Below are 20,469 nucleotides of genomic sequence, written 5' to 3' on the forward strand. Positions count from 1 at the left end.
GGAGGTACTGAGGTGCCGTTCCCCTCACAGCTCCGTAGGCAAGCACCATGGTCTTGTAGCGGATGCGAGCTTCAACTGGAAGCCAGTGGAGAGAGCGGAGGAGCGGGGTGACGTGAGAGAACTTGGGAAGGTTGAACACCAGACGGGCTGCGGCGTTCTGGATGAGTTGTAGTTGCAGATGAAACGAAAGATTTAAAGAAAAAATAACAAATGTCTTTAGTTGTGAGGTACTATTACAACGGGGCCATCCACGAAAGCTTTTTACACTTTCAGTCAGCTGAAAGCTTAGATGCAGCAGGTCTCACAAAAATGATAATTGATTGCCTTGAAAAACATAGTCTGGACTACAGAAATAATTGTGTGGGGCAAGGCTATGACAGTGCATCCGTCATGAGCGGAAAGCATTCTGGTGTGTCTACACAGATTAAAAACAGTGTAAGATTTGCATTTTATGTGCACTGTAATGCACATTGTTTGAATTTGGTTCTTGTCGATGCTGTAAAATCAGTGCCTGAGGCAGTTAACTTTTTTGCTCTCCTGCAGAAGCTTTATGACTTTGTATCTGGCTCGTATGTTCATCTCAAGTAGCTGGCAGTTCAGAAAGAGCTGTTTCCACAGCAACAGCCCAGGGAACTACAGAGACTGTTCTGCCTGCGGCTAAGGAACCCTGACCTGTTCACCGGACGTGCTGCCTTGTCACGGACCTGCTGTTTTCGGCACTCTCTCTCTACCGCACCCGTTGTCTCAAACTCTGAATGATCGACTATGAAAAGCAAGTAACATTTACTCCTGAGGTGCTGACCTGTTGCCCAACCACTGTGATTATTATTATTTGACCATGCTGGTCATCTATGAACATTTGAACATCTTGGCCATGTACTGTTATAATCTCCACCCGGCACGGCCAGAAGAGGACTGGCCACCTCTCAGAGCCTGGTTCCTCTCTAGGTTTCTTCCTAGTTTTCTGCCTTTCTAGGGAGTTGTTCCTAGCCACCGTGCTTCTACATCCTCATTTCTTGCCGTTTGAGGTTTTAGGCTGAGTTTCTGTATAGCACTTTGTGACATCGGCTGATGTAAAAAGGGCTTTATAAATGCATTTGATTGATTGATTGAGAAGGCACTACAAAAACTCTGTTTTTTCCCCTCGGACGCACAATAGAAGAGCACAATATGTACTGCATATTTTACCATGCTGCGCGACGCTCTTCAACTCAGCAACAATAACAACGGTGGTGGGGTGGCCAGTGGGGCTGTTTCCCCCGCCATCTTTGAATGAAAACGTTCTCAGATTTAAGATAGCTGGGATTCAACCGTACAAAATACTGTAGACCCCAATCCTTTTCCCTCCATGAAGGGAAGTCTTTGAAAGGAAATCCTTGACATGTTTGTTGCATAGTCGGATATCCTGGAAATTCCAGGAAAATTCCTGTCACATCAGATAAGAGCTAAGAAAGTTCTGAATAATATCCTGGCAATCCCCGAAATAGAAGACATTATCTGACATTATTTTGCATAAACTAGTACAGGTGTTTGTCACACAAAGACAGTTAAAACTGTGAGCGCTTTTATCGGAATTCATATCCATGTGTGCTAGCTAAACATTATCTTCTAATTGATCTATTTTAACATTATACATTTAAAGTAGGCTACATCTTTCAGTGATCATAGTGTTGTCTACCTGTTCTTCCCTCTGCCACGCTCTGTCTGGAGGCTTGTCCGGCCCTGGCAGTGGTGACCACCACCCTGTAGAGGGCTCCAGGCTTCAGCGCCAGGAAGCTGTAGGCCGTGGTGTGGGCCGGGGTGCTCTCGTTCTTGATCACACTGCTGTCGTGGATAAGCAGCACACGGTACGAGTCCAGCTCGCCGGCCGCCCGCTCCCACTGGGTTTGGAGGCTGTCTGTGCTGCCACCGTTGGTCACACGCAGACTGGTCACCTGCGCCGGGGCTGAGAGGAGACACAGAGAGAGAGGAACTTCAAAGGTGTGAGACATTAACAGAGACCATAGAGAGAAATGTAGACCATAGTTGAGACCATAGAGCAGAGATCATCAACTACACTGAACAAAAATATAAACAGTTACAGGTCATATAAGGAAATCAGTCAATTGAAGTACATTCACTAGGCCCTAATCAGTTGGTCACGGATACCTTAAAACAAAACATAGGTAGGGGCGTTGATCAGAAAACCAGTCAGTATCTGGTGTGATCATTTACCTCATGTAGCATGAAACATCTCCTTTGCATAGAGTTGATCAGGCTGTTGATTGTGGCCTTTTGAATGTTGTCCCATTCCTCTTCAATGGCTATGCAAAGTTTCTGGATATTTGAAGGAGCTGGAACATGCTGTTGTACACGTCGATCCAGAGCATCCCAAACATGAGGTGATGGCGGCGGCTGAATGGCACAACAATGGCCCTGAGGATCTCGTCCGGGTATCTCTGTCCATTCAAATTGCCATCGATAAAATGCAATTGTGTTAGTTTGCCTGCCCATACCATAACCCCACCATGGGGCACTTTGTTCTCAACGTTGACATCAGCAAACCGCTCGCCTACATAATGCCATACACGCTGTCTGCCATCTGCCCGGTACAGTTGAAACTGGGATTCACGTAGGTGAGCTTCCCTGAGACGGTATCTGGCAATTTGCGGAGAAATTCTTCGGTTGTGCAAACCCAGAGTTTCATCAGCTGTCCGGGTGGCTGGTCTCAGACGATCCCACAGGTGAAGGAGCCGGATGTCTTGGCCTGACATGGCTACATGTGGTCTGCAGTTGTAAGGCTTGTTGGACGTACTGCCTAATTCTCTAAAACAATGTTGGAGGCGGCTTATGGTCAAAAAACAAACATGCAATTATCTGGCAACAGCTCTTTGCACGCTCCCTCAAAACATGAGACATCTGTGGCATCGTGTGACAAAACTGCAGATTTTAGAGTGGTCTTTTATTGTCCCCAGCACAAGGTGTACCTGTGTAATGATCATGCCGTTTAATCAGCTTCTTGAAATGCCACACCTGTCAGGTGGATGGATTATCTTGGCAAAGGAGAAATGCTCACTAAAGGAGATAGAACATTGCGTTTATATTTTTGATCAGTGTTGATTCAGCAGCGGGACAATTGTTTTTCTTGGGCGGTACTCAGGGGGCCAGAACATTTACCTTTATTTATTTAGGCAAGTCAGTTAAGAACAAATTCTTAATTTCAATGACGGCCTAGGAACAGTGGGTTAACTGCCTGTTCAGGGGCAGAACGACAGATTTGTACCTTGTCAGCTCGGCAATTTGAACTTGCAACCTTTCGGTTACTAGTCCAACGCTCTTCCCACTAGGCTACCCTGCCGCCCCAAACATAACATAACATAATAACTTAACATAATTACAAAGAATTTGTAGACTGCAAATTGACCGCAAGAAGCCCAAACAGATATAATATTAGACCAAAACAGAATCACTTCAAACCTTGCTGACATTTGTATACAATCACATTAACAGTATCTCTCTCTTATGCGTGGGAATACTTTGGAAAATATTTTCAAAATTAAAATCACTTGGAGCTGATTTGCTTTTGTTTTTAGTATTTTATGTCCAAAAAATGTAAATGTTTTTTTTTTCTCAGAAAACTTGGGGGGCCCAAATCAAATCACCAGGCCGCCAGGTGTTGAACCCTGTCATAGAAAGACTTTGAAATCATAGTGAGATCATAAAGAAGCAGTTCTGCCAATGGAGAGAAGCTCATTATTATATGACAACAACAACAATTCTGTTATATGACTGCAAAACCTGTAAGGAACAATGTTCTAGTGTCGTGTCTAGAACAAACACATTGGGAAAAGAAAGGTGAAATCCATCTCCCTTTGGAACCTTGACTCACTGGTTCGTCCAATCACTGAAGCCGAGCTGTTTAGGCCCCCACTGTTGGTCGTGACGGCGATGGCGTACTGGCGTCCGGGCATGAGGACGTTGAATGTACACTCCCTGGCGTCACGGGACAGTGTCCTCTGTGACACAACAGTGTCCCCCTGTCTCAAGACTACGGTGTACCCGTCCCACACCCCCGCGGGGCGAGACCACAGCACGCTCAGAGACGTCTCATCACCGTGACGGACCATCAGCTGCTGGACAGGCTGAGGGGCTGAGAGAAAGGGGGAGAAGGAGTAATTGAGTAAAGAGAGGGGGGGCAGAGGAATATTATGTGAATGAGTAAAGAGAGAGGGGGGCAGAGGAATATTATATGAATGAGTAAAGAGAGAGGGGGGCAGAGGAATATTATGTGAATGAGTAAAGAGAGAGAGGGCAAAGGAGGAGGGGTAATCAAAACAAAAATGAAAAATTCAGAAGCCATGGCAATTTAAATAGACATCTTAAATGCTCTTGACAACATACAACCCATAACAACATTGGGTTAACACCCAGCAGGGGAACCAGCAAGATTGGCGCTGCTTTGGAAAGCGGACGGTTTAAGGGCTCCTGACCAATTGTGCTTTTTTGTGTATTTTTTGGTGCTAATCTTAACTTTCCGCCATTGTTTCCTATGTCCAAAAATAGCTTCTGGACATTAGAACAGCGTCACTACATGATCAAAAGTATGTGGACACCTGCTCGTCGAACAACTCATTCTAACATCATGAGCATTAATGTGGAGTTGGTCCACCCTTTGCTCCTATAACAGCCTGCACTCTTCTCGGAAGGCCATCCACTAGATGTCCTGGGAAGGCTTTCAACTTCTACTTCAATGAGTCGAAGGCGAAAGACATTGATTATCCCGGACCAGGCCCAAATCCCCGACACTCCCCGAAACATGAGAAAACGACGCTATAGAGGCCGGCGCGCGGGTGCCTTGATGAGACTACGGCAGTGAGTGAATAAATTGCCTTTACCCTCTGTTCTATTGGTGAATGTGCAATCCCTGGAGAATAAACTGGATGAGCTCCGTTCAAGACTATCCTATCAATGGGACATTAAGAACTGTTATCTATGCTTCTCGTGGTGATGGCTGAACAAGGACATGGATAACATACATCTAGCTGTTTTTATATGCATCGGCAGGACAGAACGGCAGAGTCCGGTAAGATCCGGGGGGCGGTGTGTGTGTCTCTTTGTCAATCTCTAATGTTAAAGAAGTCTTGAGGTTCTGCTCGCCTGAGTTAGAATCATGATAAGCTGTAGACTATACTAGTTACCAAAAATCTGTATTTTTCATAGCGGTCTATTTATCACCACAAACCGATGCTGGCAGTAAGACCACATTCAACGAGCTGTATAAGGCCATAAACAAACAAGAAAATGCTCATCCAGAGGTGGCGCTTTTAGTGGCTGGTGATTTTAATGCAGGAAAACTGACATCTGTTTTACCTAATTTCTACCAGCATGTCAATGTGCAACTAGAGGGGAAAAAAACTGTAGATCCTTTACTCCACACACAGGAATGCATACAAAGCTCTCCCTCTCAAAGGGAAACCCGGCCAAGAGCTTCCCAGTGACGCGAGCCAACCAGACGAGCTAAATGCCTTACATGCTCGCTTCGAGGGAAGCAACACTGAACCATGCGTGAGAGCACCACTGCCCTTTCCCACCTGGACAAAAGGAACACGTACGTGAGAATACTGTTCATTGACTACAGCTCAGAGTTCAACACCATAGTGCCCTCCAAGCTCATCACTAAGCCAAGGACCCTGGGACTGAACACCTCCCTCTGCAACTGGATCCTGGACTTCCTGATAGGCCGCCCCCAGGTGGTGAGGGTAGGCAACAACACATCCGCCACGAGGGTAGACAGATTCAAGTTCCTCAGTGTTCACATCACTAAGGACCTATCATGGTCCAAACACACCAACACAGTCGGGAAGAGGGCACAATAATTCGTCTTCACCCTCAAGAGGCTGAAAAGATTTGAGATGGGCCCTCAGATCCTCACAAAGTTCTACAGCTCCAACACTGAGAGAATCTTGACTGGCTGCATCACTGCTTGGTATGGCGCTACAAAGGGCGCTACAAAGGGTAGTGAGTACCACCCAGTACCCCTGCACATTGACTTGTTACTGGCACCTCGTTATTACTTTTATTGTGTTACTATAAACATTTTATGTAGCTAATATTTTTATTTCTTTTTTTAATGGGCTGGTCAGTAAGCATTTCACTGTGAAGTCTACATGTGTTGTTTTTTGGCACATGTGAGCAATACAATTTGATTTGATTTGAAATACAGTGTAGTAAAAATGTTTAATGTAACGTACCTAGCCTCCCCTGACATTGAGCGGTGTTGCCAAACAGACCGCTCTCCACCATGACCTGAGCTGTGTAGAGCCTGCCAGGCACCAGCCCCAAGGAAGCTACAGAGAAGGAGTACTGTCTAACCAGCCTGCTCACTGTCTCATTGACTAGAGCCACCGTGCCGTTCAGTAGCAGGACACGATAGTTCTCCCAGTCCCCTCTTGGGGGCAACCATGTACTCTTCAGAGTGCTGCCATCAATGACGCCCACCATGGACAGCTGGGACACCTTGGCTGGCACTGCGGGATGGCGAGAGAGAGAAAGTGAGAGATTCACATGGTCCTTTCCAGCACGGTTCCAGCAACCATGGTGGATCCGTGACCAGGCAGTACAGCTCGGCTCAACTTGGCTTAACTCTGCTCAATCATGTGAAAAGGCTAGTTGATTGACACTCCAGAATGACTTACCTGTTCTGCCTGTGGCCACTGCCTCAGTTGTCTGCTCTCTGACCTTTGACCTCACAGTCACCTGATAGGGCCGTCCAGGGGTCAGGCCGCTGAAGACCACTTCAGTGGCGTTGGGGGGAAGCTTCCTATCCTGGTTGGCTGAGCCTAGGGTTGCCAGGGAGACCAGGTATGCATCCACGCCGCCCCTAGCATTGACCCAGGAGGCCCTCAGGGTGTCCAGACTGCCGTGGTTCTCCAAGAAGAGCTCTGTTACCGCCACAGGAACTGTGAGAAGGAGAAAATATCAGTATTGATTTAAACATGTGGGGAGAAGGATTTAGATCAAGGAAAACAACACAATAACTAAAGATAAGAAAGGATCATCATGTCACGCCCTGACCATAGAGAGCCTTTTATTCTCTATGTTGGTTTGGTCGGGGTGTGACTAGGGTGGGTACTCTAGTTTTTGTATTTCTATGTTGGCCTGGTATGGTTCTCAATCATCTATCGTTGTCTCTGATTGGGGATCATATTTAGGCAGCCTTTTCCCACTGGATTTTTGTGGGATCTTGTTTGTGCGTAGTGGCCTGTGAGCACTCCATGACTTCACGTTTCGTTTAGCTCTTTATTGTTTTTGTGAGTTTCATTTCAACTAAACATGTGGAACTCTACGTACACCGTGCCTTGGTCCATTTATTCCAACGATCGTGACACATCAGTGTCCTTGAGACAGAGAGGAAGCAAATGAGGTAAAAGAGGAGACTCCATTCCTGAACAAACCAGAAATGGACCCTAAAAAATAAAACATCGGGCTGAAGGGAGTTGTAGTTTCATTTAAAAAAAAATATCCAACCTAGTTCAGCACAGAAATTAGGTCATTAACTCCAATGACCATCATTCATTGTGCCTATTCTTTCCGGCTCGGACAGAGATGGATACACTTTTATGCTTGCTACTATAGATTAGATACACACCGACCGCATAGAATGCATGAGAGAGGAATGTACACACAATGATGAGAGAGCGGGATAGAGACCGTTAGTGAAAGTATGCCTTATCTATAACCTCTTTAAGAACTAATCAAATTATTTTGTCAGACAGCACCGCAGCATACGTAGGCAGGCTAGCCTATAGCTAAATAGGGTGACTAAAGACAGCACAGTATGGGGAGCACAGAGATAACATTGTCTGGCTGGCTTGCTGCTACTGTCTGAGCAGAGATGAGATGATCAATTTAATCAAATAAAAACTAAGCAATACACAGAACTGAAATATTTTATTATTTCATAGTAATTTCCTATTTTTCTATTGATATCTAGGCGGGTTGGGAGGGGAAGGGAGCGCTCTGGGAGGCCTTGATGGGCCAGCCAGCTGCAGAAAGAGGAAGGGGAGGGTGGGATCGAGAAGCCTAAAATATCCTGGAAACAACGACAGAGAGAAAGCATGGTCGTGATGGTGGTAGGGTGCAGTGTTGGATAGTAAAACAAAGCTCTACAAACTAAGTTAGATAAATATGTGAGAAACATTTCATCATATCTTGCACCTGTATTGAAGCCACCGAGACATTGAAGCCCTAGATCGCTCTGTTGGCAAACAATGGGACTAAGTGATTTGATGGCAGACGACTTGAAAAATAAGAGACAATGCAAAAATAACCTTCAACAAACAACTTTTTTATCAGACACATTGAATAGGGCTAGGGTTAAAGACTTGAACTTGAGTTTTGCTTGTCAGTCTTACTATTTTACCATGTAAACTTAGATTCATCACTGCTACACCAATGAGGACTGTCACCACCCAAACAGAGTTACCAGGTGTTTTACTTGCCATACCTGTGACTGCTTGTTTGGAGATGGCGTTCTGGAGGCCTTCAGCCTCAGTCACCACGGTGACAGTGTACAGGGTCCCAGGCAACAGGTTGTCAAGGGTGTGGGAGGTGACACTACTCTTAAGGGTGACGTTCTTGACTAGGGCGCCCTGCTGCTCCCTCAGTAGCACCCTGAAACCCTCTCTCCTGCCTGGACCGGGCTGCCAGGAAACACCCAGGCTGCTGGAGGAGGGTGAGAGCTGGAGGCCGCTGACAGCTGAGGGAGCTGGGTAACCAAGACAAAGTAGTCAGTGTCAGTGAGTAATGATGTCTAACAAGACAAGGTAGATCAGGGATTTCTATGCTATCTACAGTATCATAAATAGATGGTGTGCAGCACAGTAGTTGTGGAAGACCAGGCAAATCATGTGTGATCAGAGGACCAGTCAAACCATACTAGAGCAGCAAGATGACCCCTCACCTGTGGCTGCAGTGGCCAGCACTGGCAGGGCTGTTTTATTCCCAGCCGTTGCCACCAGGCTGACGGCATAGAGGGTTCCAGGGGTGAGGGCGGTGAAGCGAGACTGAGTTGCGGCAGTTCCCCTGACGCGGGTACTGCGGCTCGTCCCTGTTTTGGTGTCCTGTAGTGTGACCTCATACCAGTCGACCTGCCCACGAGATCGAGACCAGGATATGTGCAGGCCATGGGAGCCACCCTGACCCTGAATAGGACTCTTATACTGGGTTGCTTGGATCTGGTCTGGTAGTACGTCCAACCTGGATGGACCCACTGGGTCTGAGAGAGAGAGAGAGAGAGAGAGAAATAAAAGAGAGGACAGAGAGAAAAGAGGAAGGAGAGCGAGAAAGATGGAGATAATGTGTTGGCAATTTTGCTATAGAAAACAAAGATATCCCATAAACCAGTAACCAAGGGGAAGCACCTTGGCAATATTATCTACACCTCAATTAAACTTCTATGATATTACATAACTAGGAGAAAAGTGCATGAAGAGTCTCTGCATCCTGCCTTTGTACTTCAGCTGAAGGCCAGTGGTGACTGCCTGCGATGGAGGGGAGAGATAATATTGTTTTGGTTCTTTAAAGAATGTCGTGTTGGATTCACTGGGAAACCTGCATGTGTCTTAGAGTGAGAGCGAGACGTTACAGGAAACAACAAAAACAAAGAGAGAGAGAGGAGCAGGACGGGGCATTGGCCAATCAGCAGAACCCTAAGGACATTGTCCGTCCAATCCTAAAACCAAACTGGCAAGACCACTACTGTATTACACAATAACTACATTGTATCTGTGATTTCTACCGTATTCAAAACATATTGGATAATGTCAAGTCCACGTGATTTGGCAATTCCTGAACTGTTATTCTTGAGGATTTCATCCTTCGTAAGCTATCAAAAATGGAAACGTTGTGGTCCACTCACAAGGACCAAAGAAAAAACTTGGGCACACTTTCAACGCAAAGATGTGAAGTGTACTCTCAGTGTAATCTATCTGTGCCATGAAAAGAAAACATGGAGGCCTCCTGTATCCGTTAGTACAAAGAAACAATGCTTGACGGGATGTGGCTCTGGGGAGAAGGAGATATGTCTGGAAACAAACACGATGCTCTGCATTGTTACTGACCTCTGCCTCAACAACTTTAGATGATTGGAGCTGTGTTCCAGTATTTACAGGGTTCTAATCTAGAGCATTGAGACCACTGACCAGAGTGGTTCTTGACAGGACATTCTAAGGTTGTGGCCTTGACAATGTTTGGATTGTACTAAGGTACAGTGGGATAAAGTGTACCTACTGGACTTCAGGAGGTGTCGGCACAAAAGTTATCTATTCTCCATGTTCTTCAAAGTGGTGCACAGAATCTATTCACAATCAGTGCCATGCTGTGCACAAAAAAATAATCAATACTGTAACCATAAATCGAATAATGAAAAAGGATATGATATCCTGAATAAACATATACTATTTCAAGCCCTTTCCCTATAGGTCAAATATTACTGCAAAAGTGTCAAATGATACATATGCAAAATTCCAAATGTTTTAACAAGATTAAGTATCAACTTTTGTGCTTTTATCCTTTGTGGAATAAAACGCCAACAGAGAGAGAGAGAGCCTTCATGAGCCCTCAGAGATTCAAAGATATATTCAATAAATGATAGAACTCTTTCTGTCATAATGGGTCATGAGTCATTCACCTAATCTTCTGAAGGGGTTATGATGTTTTTTACGAAAAATAATCAATCGAATGTCATGGTTCAAAATATAAATGTAATAAACAGAAAAACATATATTGTCTGATACTGGAAAATATTTTTACATCAGATATCGGTAGCACGTTTGATATGAATTAAAGTCAATATAACAGTCTAATATACTTTTGGAATATAGTATTATTGATTAGGTTAAAAATAGATTAGAATAGAAACGAATTTAGGTTTGAAACGCTTACCTGTGCGCACTGATACGGTGCCCCTCTCTCCATCATTCTTCGATATAACTTCGAATTGGTGTAATGTTCCTGGTTCCAAATCCCTTATATCGCAGATATACACATTAGTGTACTCCCCATGTTGATAACAATCCGTTATGTCGGACCGACTAGTCTCATAAAACACGGTGAAGTTACACGCTTCTCCTGTTGTTATCAATTCCAGTACAATAGAATCCGTATTGGCGCTGGTTTTTGTCAGGTTAAATGAACACCTTACTGCCTTTGTGGTCTCGACCTGAAAGGAACAAAAAGAGGCAACGGGTATGCTACAGGTGGAAACGAATGAACCATTTTAAATGTACTTTAACCATGACTCACCTTGACACAACTCCACCGTAAACAAAGTATCAAAATAACAGTCGAACATCTAAACATTGCGGACGCTGATTTAGATATGTTAGGTCAATAAATAACAGAAGAAATATAAAATATATTTCAACATTGGTTGTCATAATCGGTCCATAAAATAACAATGTATAATTATATTCAGAATTTCACAATGGCATGTTGGAGGCGTTACAGTAGTGGTACGCGCCTAACAAAGCATGGCATCTCTTTCGACGACGCAGTCTCTTCCCGTGCTACCACCTCGTCCCTTTCAATCTCTAGGCTGACTCTAGGTTGACTTGCCTAGTTAAATAAAGGTTAAATAAATGAAATAAATCTCTAGGCTAAATACTTTTCCTACACCATTCCTCAAGGCTCAGGTTGCACCATAACTGGCGTGAGGTAGACAGAGTGCTCAGGAAATGTATTCCATATCAAAGCATCCACTTCAGCCCTCTGTCTATAAACTGTCTATAAATTCATACAAGTTCTAATCAAATAGCCTACTGTATTTCTCACAGCCCTAACTTTCACTTATCTGGACAACAGCACCTTGAGCAGTCTCCCCTCCTCTTGCCCCACCACACCCTTCTTTCCTTCCTGCTGGCCTTGGACTTTCTCTTTCTGAAGACCTTAATGGCCCACCTAAACTAACAGGCTAAAAGTTGGCATGGCACGGTTGTATTTCATAGCCTACTTTTGTGTTTGTTGAATGTTCTCTCTTTAAATACTTTTTGAATGTGTCTATATTCTATATTACTGTTATCCATTACCATAGCCATTCTTTCAGGTTTGTGCAAAGCTTCACAGCCTTTTAATGTCCTCCGTCCAAATCTGTATGCAAATATGATCTTGAACATTCTTTATGGAATTTCACAAATGCTAAATCAATTTAAATGTTCATTTCAAGTGACTGTCATCATCACTCACCTGTGGGGTGGTGGTCAACTCTGTGGTCGTAGTCAGTACTGTAGTTGTTGTTGGAGCTGTAGCTGTTGTGGGTGGGGCTGTGGTAGTTGTGGTAGTAGTGGGTGTGGTTGTGGTAGAAGTGGGTGTGGTAGTTGTGGTTGTAGTAGTTGTGGGTGTGGCTGTGGTAGTTGGGGGTGTGGTTGTGGTGAGAGGGGGTGTGGTTGTGGTAGTTGTGAGTGGAGCTATGGTTGTAGTGGGTGTGGTTGTGGTAGAAGTTGGTGTGGTTTTGGTAGTTGTGGGTGTGGTTGTAGTAGTTGTGGGTGTGGTAGTTGTGGTTGTGGTAGTAGTGGGTGTGGTTGTTGTTGTGGTAGAAGTAGGTGTGGTAGTTGTGGGTGTGGTTGTGGTAGTTGTGAGTGGAGCTATGGTTGTAGTGGGAGTGGTTGTGGTAGTAGGTGTGGTTGTGGTAGAAGTGGTAGTTGTGGGTGTGGTTTTGGTAGTCGTGGGTGTGGTTTTGGTTTTGGTAGTTGGGGGTGTGGTTGTAGTAGTTGTGACTGGAGCTATGGTTGTGGTGGGTGTGGTTGTGGTGGTAGTAGTAGGTGTGGTTGTAGTAGAAGTGGGTGTGATTTTGGTTGTGGGTGTGGTTTTGGTTTTGGTAGTTGGGGGTGTGGTTGTAGTAGTTGTGACTGGAGCTATGGTTGTGGTGGGTGTGGTTGTGGTGGTAGTAGTAGGTGTGGTTGTAGTAGAAGTGGGTGTGATTTTGGTAGTTGTGGGTGTGGCTGTGGTAGTTGGGTGTGTGGTTGTGGTAGGTGCAGTTGTGGTGAGTGGGGGTGTGGTTGTGGTAGTTGTGAGTGGAGCTATGGTTGTTGTGGTTGTGGTAGAAGTGGGTGTGGTTTTGGTAGTTGTGGGTGTGGTTGTAGTAGTTGTGGGTGTGGTTGCGGGTGTGGTTGTGGTAGTAGTGGGTGTGGTTGTTGTTGTGGTAGAAGTGGGTGTGGTAGTTGTGGGTGTGGTTTTGGTAGAAGTGGGTGTGGTTGTGGTAGCTGTGAGTGGAGCTATGGTTGTAGTGGGAGTGGTTGTGGTAGTAGGTGTGGTTGTGGTAGAAGTGGTAGTTGGGGGTGTGGTTGTAGTAGTTGTGAGGGGAGCTATGGTTGTGGTGGGTGTGGTTGTGGTGGTAGTAGTAGGTGTGGTTTTGGTAGTTGTGGGTGTGGTTTTGGTAGTTGTGGGTGTGGTTTTGGTAGTTTTGAGTGGAGCTATGGTTGTGGTGGGAGTGGTTGTGGTTGAAGTGGATGTGGTAGTTGTGGTTTTGGTAGTTGTGGGTGTGGTTGTAGTAGCTGTGGGTATGGTAGTTAGGGGTGTAGTTGTAGTAGTTGTGGGTGTGGTTGTAGTAGTTGTGGGTGTGTAGTAGTTGTGGGTGTGGTTGCAGTAGTTGTGTGTGTGGTTGCAGTAGTTGTGGTTACGGTAGTTGTGGGTGTGGTTGTAGTAGTTGTGGGTGTGGTAGTTGTGGGTGTGGTTGTAGTAGTTGTGGGTGTGGTAGTTGTGTGTGTGGTTGGTGTGGTTGCTGGAGTTGTGGGTGTGGTTGCGGTAGTTGTGGGTGTGGTTGCGGTAGTTGTGGATGTGGTTGCAGTAGTTGTGGTTACGGTAGTTGTGGCCAAAGTCTTGGTAGTTGTGGGCAGGTTTGTTGTAGTTGTGGGAGGCATTGTAGTGGTCATGGGTGGGGCATTTGTAGATGTTATTGGAGGGGTTGTGGGTGAAGTTGAAGAGATTATGGGCAAAGTTGAAGATGTTGTTGGTGGAGCTGAGGAGGTTGTGGGCAGAGTGGAAGTTATTGTGGGTGAGGCTATGGCGGTTGTGGGTGAGGCTACTTTTATAATGGGATTTGATGTAGTCATAGTGGTTTGGCCGACAGCAGAAGTAGTAGGAGTAGGAGGGGCAGCGGTTGTTGTAATCTGCATTGTTGTGGTTTTGGTTGTAGATGGAACGACAGTCTTTCTGGGGGGTACTTTCCTAGTTGTGGACAATGTTGTGGTATCGGTAGGTGTGGTGGTAGCAGAAGAATTAGAGATGGAATCAGGGGTAGGGGTAGTTAAAGCAACAGAAGTTGGGACTTTAGCATCAGAGGTAACGACTACGGATGCAGAAGTGGATGGTGAATCAGTCATAGCACTTGAGTTGGGCACTGAGGAAATTGTAGAGGAAACCACAGTAGTGGTAGAGGCAGTTGACACCAGCTCATCTACATTAGGGGGTGTGGAACTGGAAGTTGCTCGGTTTACTGATGGAATCTTGGCTCCGTTCCTCGAGTCGAGGAGGGCATTTTCGGTGGCAGCGTTCACCGTTTCGTCCATGGCAGAGTCAGTTGTGGACAAAGCAGGACTGGACCAGATAAAATCATGGCTGTCGTTGAGAGCTGTCTCAGATGCCGTGATGACCGTTGAGACGGACCCGGGAATGATACCCATCGTCTGAGTCTTGACGAGGTCATAAGTGTGCGTTGCCACCATAGACTCATAGGTCACCGCATTGTTGGGCGTTGTGATGGGAACTCTTAACGTAGAGATCTGACGGGTGGTCCTCCTATGGGTGCTCATAGCGTTTGATGAAGAGTGAGTGTTTATGGCTGTTACAGGGGCCGTTCGGATGGCGTGGACAGTGCTGGTGTATGCCACCGGTTTGTGCGTGGATGAATACATTCTGGTGGTTGAGATGGTGGTGGACCCTAGAAGAAAGAGGGGTTATTGTGACTAGAGGTAGACACAGATGGTTGTAGTAATATCAGAAAATAGCATTGAAATAAATTCAAGATACTGTATGCATTGCATACGTAATAACTGTCACCCAGCCCAGGTGTTCTTGAAAGGGAAATTAAAGAATTTCCCCCTCAGTTCCTGACACCTCTGTGCTTTGATGTGGGTGTTGCTTCCTGAGTGAAATGCTAAATGCTCTTTAAATAACGTGGTAATAGATGGTTTATTATCATGTTATTCATCTTTTAACGTAACAAAGGTACTTGAAATAAATAGATGGGTAGGAGAGAGTGTGATAAGTTGAGTTACCCTTGTTTCTAGGAAACCATATACAAAATTAATAATTTGACCAATATTTTGGATCAGGTCATCATTTCATGGAGTCTGTGAAGGTAGAAACCACATGGAAAAAGTGGTAATTTAGTCAACAACAAAAAAGGATTTTCACCAAGTCAAATGAATATATTGTGTTATAGGTTTCATGATGCTTGTATCTAAACCAAAGTAGATAATTTTAAGATTGTTCTATACATTAGTTGGGGTCTCTATAAGCTTCAAAATGAGGTGGAGCATGAAAGTGCATCCTTGTAGCTGTGTTAGCTAATATAGTGAAAATGTTTACCTTGCGGCAAGTTGAGCAAATGTAAGTGTTTTCTTCCCAGGCGTTTATCGCTGGGATATGAGGTAACAACAGGGCCTGGCCTATTTTAAAAGTGTAAAACAAAAGTACAAAGTGTTTGTTAGGTTTTAAGACTGTTAAATTATGCTTAAATTATTAAAATACAAGAAAGTGATTGTGATTGTGTTGACTTGTGTTTGGGAAATAAAGATAGACATCATTTTAAAAAGGTAGTGGTAAATCAATTGACTGGCTTTCTTGATGTCTATAGTATTCTCTCTGGTATGCAATCTGGTTTCCTCTCAGGTTATAGATGTGTCAATGCAACCTTAAAGGTCCTCAATGATGTCACACATATTATTATATTATTATTATTATATTATGTCACCATTGCCCTTGAGTCGAAGCAATGTTGTGCTGCTATTTTTATTGACTTGGCCAAAGCATTTGATATGGTAGACCATTACATTCTTGTGGGCCGGCTAAGCAGTACCCTGTTCTATGCTGCTACCATGTTGTGCTGCTGCCATGTTGTGCTGCTGCCATGTTGTGTTGCTACCATGTTGTTGTCATGTTGTACAACCACGTTGTGCTGTCATGTGTTGCTGCCATGCTATGTTTGTTGTTTTACGTCTCTCTTTATGTAGTGTTGTGTTGTCTCTCTTGTCATGATGTGTGTTATGTCCTATATTTATTTATTTTTGAATCCCCGTCCCCGCAGGAGGCCTTTTGCCTTTTGGTAGGCCGTCATTGTAAATAAGAATTTGTTCTTAAACTGACTTGCCTATTTAGATAAAGGTTAAATCAAATAAAAATGTTTCATTCAGTGCAGACACTTGTAGGTGGCTTAATTTACCCTGTCCCGTGGCTCAACTTACCTGATACCGACCCTAAATATCACAGGCCTGTTTGTTAAATGTAACATGCACCTTGTATCATTGCCTGGTTTTGGAGCTCAGTACTGCGTTATAACTCTGAGATTACCTCTACCCCAATACCAGTGATCCCAACATTTTGAAATAAAGAAAAACCCAGGAATGGTTGAAAAACAGCCAAACAGCCAAGCCCTACTTGGAACTAATAAATAAGTGTTTAAAAAAATTACCCAGGCTAAGTTGTGCCAAGAGACCACTTTTTTTTGTTTTCCAAACCGTAATATTTACATAAATTCTGATTTATTTCCAGGCATACACAACATCCTGAAATATATGTAGATATATTTGTGAGAGAGAATATTACACCCCACTCTCCCCTATTGGTTTCATGCATGGTTGTAATAACAGGTGGCCTGAATAAACATTGTGTAAATAAACATTAAACAATACCAGTTACATTGTGACATGTATTTTTCATCAAATGTGACTTAGAGAAACACTCATATTTCCCCGAATGGCCATATTGTCACAGGAAGAACATTTACGTTCTTTCCTGACTGAGTGGGCTGATAGAACTGGACAACCATGTGCAGGGGAAGTCAGTATCACGAGTGTCATCCTCTGCCTTTCCTCATGCACTCACACCAGACCAATGTCAGACGAGTCCAAAATTGACATGGTGTGGAGTAATTTGGAGTAATTTAGCGACAGATTTGGTCTGTGTGATTATTCTCTTTTCCCTGGTTTAAAAAGAAAAACGAGGTCATTTAAGTCATAATGGGTTTGTTGGGCCCATAGAGATAGGATACTATTCTGTGGTCGGGCCTTATCATTTTACATGATTATGTTTTCTTATCAAACATTAAATAGCCATAAAGTTCAAGGCTACTATTACTGATAATGTATGTGAGGTAGTTGAATACACATAAATACATGTGACTATGAGGCTATAAACATTTCAAATAGCCGAAATAAATACATAAATCATTCGCTGAATGCAAACGAAGGGATAGCCCAAAGCAATATACACAAATATATTTAAACAGCCTATATGACTGGTACACCTAATTTAATCAGTGGATCGGTAAGGTAAACACAGAGGGCCTAGCCCGGTAATTCCTCAATAGACCACTCACCTTTACGCGAGCATAAATGTGTCATCACCTGTCCTCCTCCAGAGTCGACTTCTTCGTGCTTTGTCCAGTTGGAATACCTCGGATCTCCTCTAATCACAACGCGTGTACCTTGTTTCTTCAGGTACATGGGCTCCTCCGCTAAGCCGAAAGTCCCCTGTTTGTCGTAACATTTCCAGGCATGTGCGCTGTCACAGTTGATGATTGAGGCCAGGCGAGCGTGCAGAGGTATCGCACTGCTCGTGTTGGCCCAGAGACACTTCGACGACTGCGTGTGATGCAACTTCATATCGTTCGTCCATTCCCATTGTTGATAGGGACTGGCGACATTGCATTTTCCAAGGATAACGGTCGATTTGTGGGTAGACAGGCACAGTTTCTTTGGGGTGTGCACAATAAGGAAACTGTCTAAATGGAAGATGCAAATTGAAGGTGAATTAATGGTGTGGAGACTAACAATCATTGAAAGACTGAAGGTCTAATGTTCCAAAAACGAATTAAGACCCACATTATTATTATTATTTTGAAAGCAGGTTAGTAATGTAGTTTTTTTTATGCATAAATCCAAACATTTCTCACATAGCTACGGCCTAGAAAAGGCTACATGTTTACGCTCGGAATTTTCTTTAGGTGTTGCTAAATAAATCAGGTGAAAGTAATTTGTGATTGACATAATTTATTATTCATTAATTATCCACATCTCAAACCTACAGGGTGAATTTCAATTGTATTTATTTTATTAGGCTACCTGTAAAATAGTATACGATGGTCAATATAAAATGAAATACGTATTTTCTTTGCCAAAAAATGAACTATTTATTGTTACAGTGAGAGACTACTTTGATCATAATATTTGAAATAACCTCAAACATTCTTTCACTGCCTGGCTTCCCTGTATAGATAAGGATTAACTAAAGTTTCCGTTGTTAATATATCTTCAGGCCTACGCACAATAAAGTTATTACTCTAATAATAAGCAAGTAAATTAACCGACATCTTCACACTTTAAAAGTTAGTCTACTTACTTGACGAAGTACATCGAAAAAGTATAAATATAAGGAAAAACAAAGTATCCATTTTTGTCTACAACTCGTAATGGTTTGACTCGTCCGGTAGATTCAGATGAGCTGAGGCGTCAAAGGGAAGTGTCCTTCTGGGGAGGAAAAAGTCAGTGACTTGTGTTTCCTTCTATTCAATTGTTTCATAGTAAAGTAACCGTCAGCACTGGACATTGACAGGGAAATGCTGTTTTATCGGAAATTCCAAAGAACATCACAGATGTTCAAGTGTTCAGATAGAAGGCAAAACAAACGCAATGAGGGGACACCGGTTTATCAAATCAATTCACATTTTATTGGCTGCATAGAGATACAGGGCTTTCAGAAAGTATTTACATGCTTGGACTTTTTACATATTCTTTTGTGTTACAAAGTAGGATTCAAATTTATTTAATTCGCACCTTTGGTCAACAATCTACACAAAATACTGTACATTGTCAAAGGGGAGGAAAAATTCAAATGTTTGTAATTTTTTTAAATTAACACTAATATATCTTGATGAGATAAGTATTCAAACCAGAGTCAATATACAGTGTGGAGAACAAGTATTTGATACAATGCCGATTTAGCAGGTTTTCCTACTTACAAAGCATGTAGAGGTCTGGCATTTTTCTTATCATAGGTACACTTCAACTGTGAGAGACGGAATCTAATACAAAAATCCAGAAAATCACATTGTATGATTTTTAAGTAATTAATTTGCATTTTATTTCATGACATAAGTATTTGATACATCAGAAAAGCAGAACTTAATATTTGGTACAGAAACCTTTGTTTGCAATTACAGAGATCATATGTTTCCTGTAGTTCTTGACCAGGTTTGCACACACTGCAGCAGGGATTTTGGCCCACTCCTCCATACAGACCTTCTCCAGATCCTTCAGGTTTCGGGGCTGTCGCATGGAAATACGGACTTTCAGCTCCCTCCAATGATTTTCCATTGGGTTCAGGTCTGGAGACTGGCTAGGCCACTCCAGGACATTGAGATGCTTCTTACGGAGCCACTCCTTAGGTGCCCTGGCTGTGTGTTTCTGGTCGTTGTCATGCTGGAAGACCCAGCCACGACCCATATTCAATGCTCTTACTGAGGGAATGAGGTTGTTGGCCAAGATTTCACGATACATGGCCCCATCCATCCTCCCCTCAATACGGTGCAGCCGTCCTGTCCCCTTTGCAGAAAAGCATCCCCAGAGAATGATGTTTCCACCTCCATGCTTCATGGTTGGGATGGTGTTCTTGGGGTTGTACTTATCATTCTTCTTCCTCCAAACACGGCAAGTGGAGTTTAGACCAGAAAGCTCTATTTTTGTCTCGTCAGACCAGATGACCTTCTCCCTTTCCTCCTCTGGATCATCCAGATGGTCATTGGCAAACTTCAGACGGGCCTGGACATGCGCTGGCTTGAGCAAGGGGACCTTGCGTGCGCTGCAGGATTTTAATCCATGACGGCGTAGTGTGTTACTAATAGTTTCCTTTGAGACTGTGGTCCCAGCTCTCTTCAGGTCATTGACCAGGTCCTGCCGTGTAGTACTGGGCTGATCCCTCACCTTCCTCATGATCATTGATGCCCCACGAGGTGAGATCTTTCTTGGAGCCCCAGACCGAGGATGATTGACCGTCATCTTGAACTTCTTCCATTTTCTAATAATTGCGCCAACAGTTGTTGCCTTCTCAGCAAGCTGCTTGCCTATTGTCCTGTAGCCCATCCCAGCCTTGTGCAGGTCTACAATTTTATCCCTGATGTCCTTACACAGCTCTCTGGTCTTGGTCATTGTGCGGCAGCGTAGCCTAGTGGTTAGAGCGTTGGACTAGTAACCGGAAGGTTGCGAGTTCAAACCCCCG

At 43.9% G+C, this 20,469-nt stretch overlaps 2 protein-coding genes across 2 annotated transcripts in view; both read right to left on the reverse strand.

Annotated features, from left to right (window-relative positions):
- The window catches only part of LOC118400816 (receptor-type tyrosine-protein phosphatase beta-like), a 42,586-nt gene extending 30,753 nt beyond the window's left edge, over nt 1-11,833 (reverse strand). The window contains exons 1-8 of the mRNA XM_052474732.1: nt 11,284-11,833; nt 10,924-11,200; nt 8,942-9,256; nt 8,486-8,746; nt 6,675-6,938; nt 6,231-6,506; nt 3,869-4,129; nt 1,679-1,945 (exon numbers count right to left, since the gene is read on the reverse strand). Of these exons, the coding sequence (XP_052330692.1) occupies nt 1,679-1,945; nt 3,869-4,129; nt 6,231-6,506; nt 6,675-6,938; nt 8,486-8,746; nt 8,942-9,256; nt 10,924-11,200; nt 11,284-11,340 (1,978 nt within the window). The 5' untranslated portion in view covers nt 11,341-11,833. The remainder of the gene's footprint in view (nt 1-1,678; nt 1,946-3,868; nt 4,130-6,230; nt 6,507-6,674; nt 6,939-8,485; nt 8,747-8,941; nt 9,257-10,923; nt 11,201-11,283) is intronic.
- Nucleotides 11,834-13,544: 1,711 nt separating this feature from the next.
- LOC127910559 (mucin-5AC-like) lies at nt 13,545-18,730 on the reverse strand. The gene is made up of 3 exons (XM_052474610.1): nt 18,595-18,730; nt 17,573-17,977; nt 13,545-14,914 (listed from the first exon to the last, which is right to left on the reverse strand). The coding sequence occupies exons 1-3, from the start codon at nt 18,644-18,646 to the stop codon at nt 13,545-13,547; spliced, it is 1,827 nt and encodes a 608-aa protein (XP_052330570.1). The 5' UTR covers nt 18,647-18,730.
- Nucleotides 18,731-20,469: the final 1,739 nt, after the last annotated feature.

Source organism: Oncorhynchus keta, chromosome 22 (assembly GCF_023373465.1).
Source record: "Oncorhynchus keta strain PuntledgeMale-10-30-2019 chromosome 22, Oket_V2, whole genome shotgun sequence".
Lineage (NCBI taxonomy): Eukaryota > Metazoa > Chordata > Actinopteri > Salmoniformes > Salmonidae > Oncorhynchus > Oncorhynchus keta.

Bases quoted from the DNA above. Each gene is read 5' to 3' on its own strand.
- LOC127910559 (XM_052474610.1), bottom strand. From the start codon at position 18,646: ATGGATACTTTGTTTTTCCTTATATTTATACTTTTTCGATGTACTTCG. The intron at 17,978-18,594 runs GTAAGTAGACTA...TCTTCCATTTAG, and splicing joins TTTTCGATGTACTTCGTCAA to ACAGTTTCCTTATTGTGCAC. The intron at 14,915-17,572 runs GTGAGTGGTCTA...TCTTTCTTCTAG, and splicing joins ACATTTATGCTCGCGTAAAG to GGTCCACCACCATCTCAACC.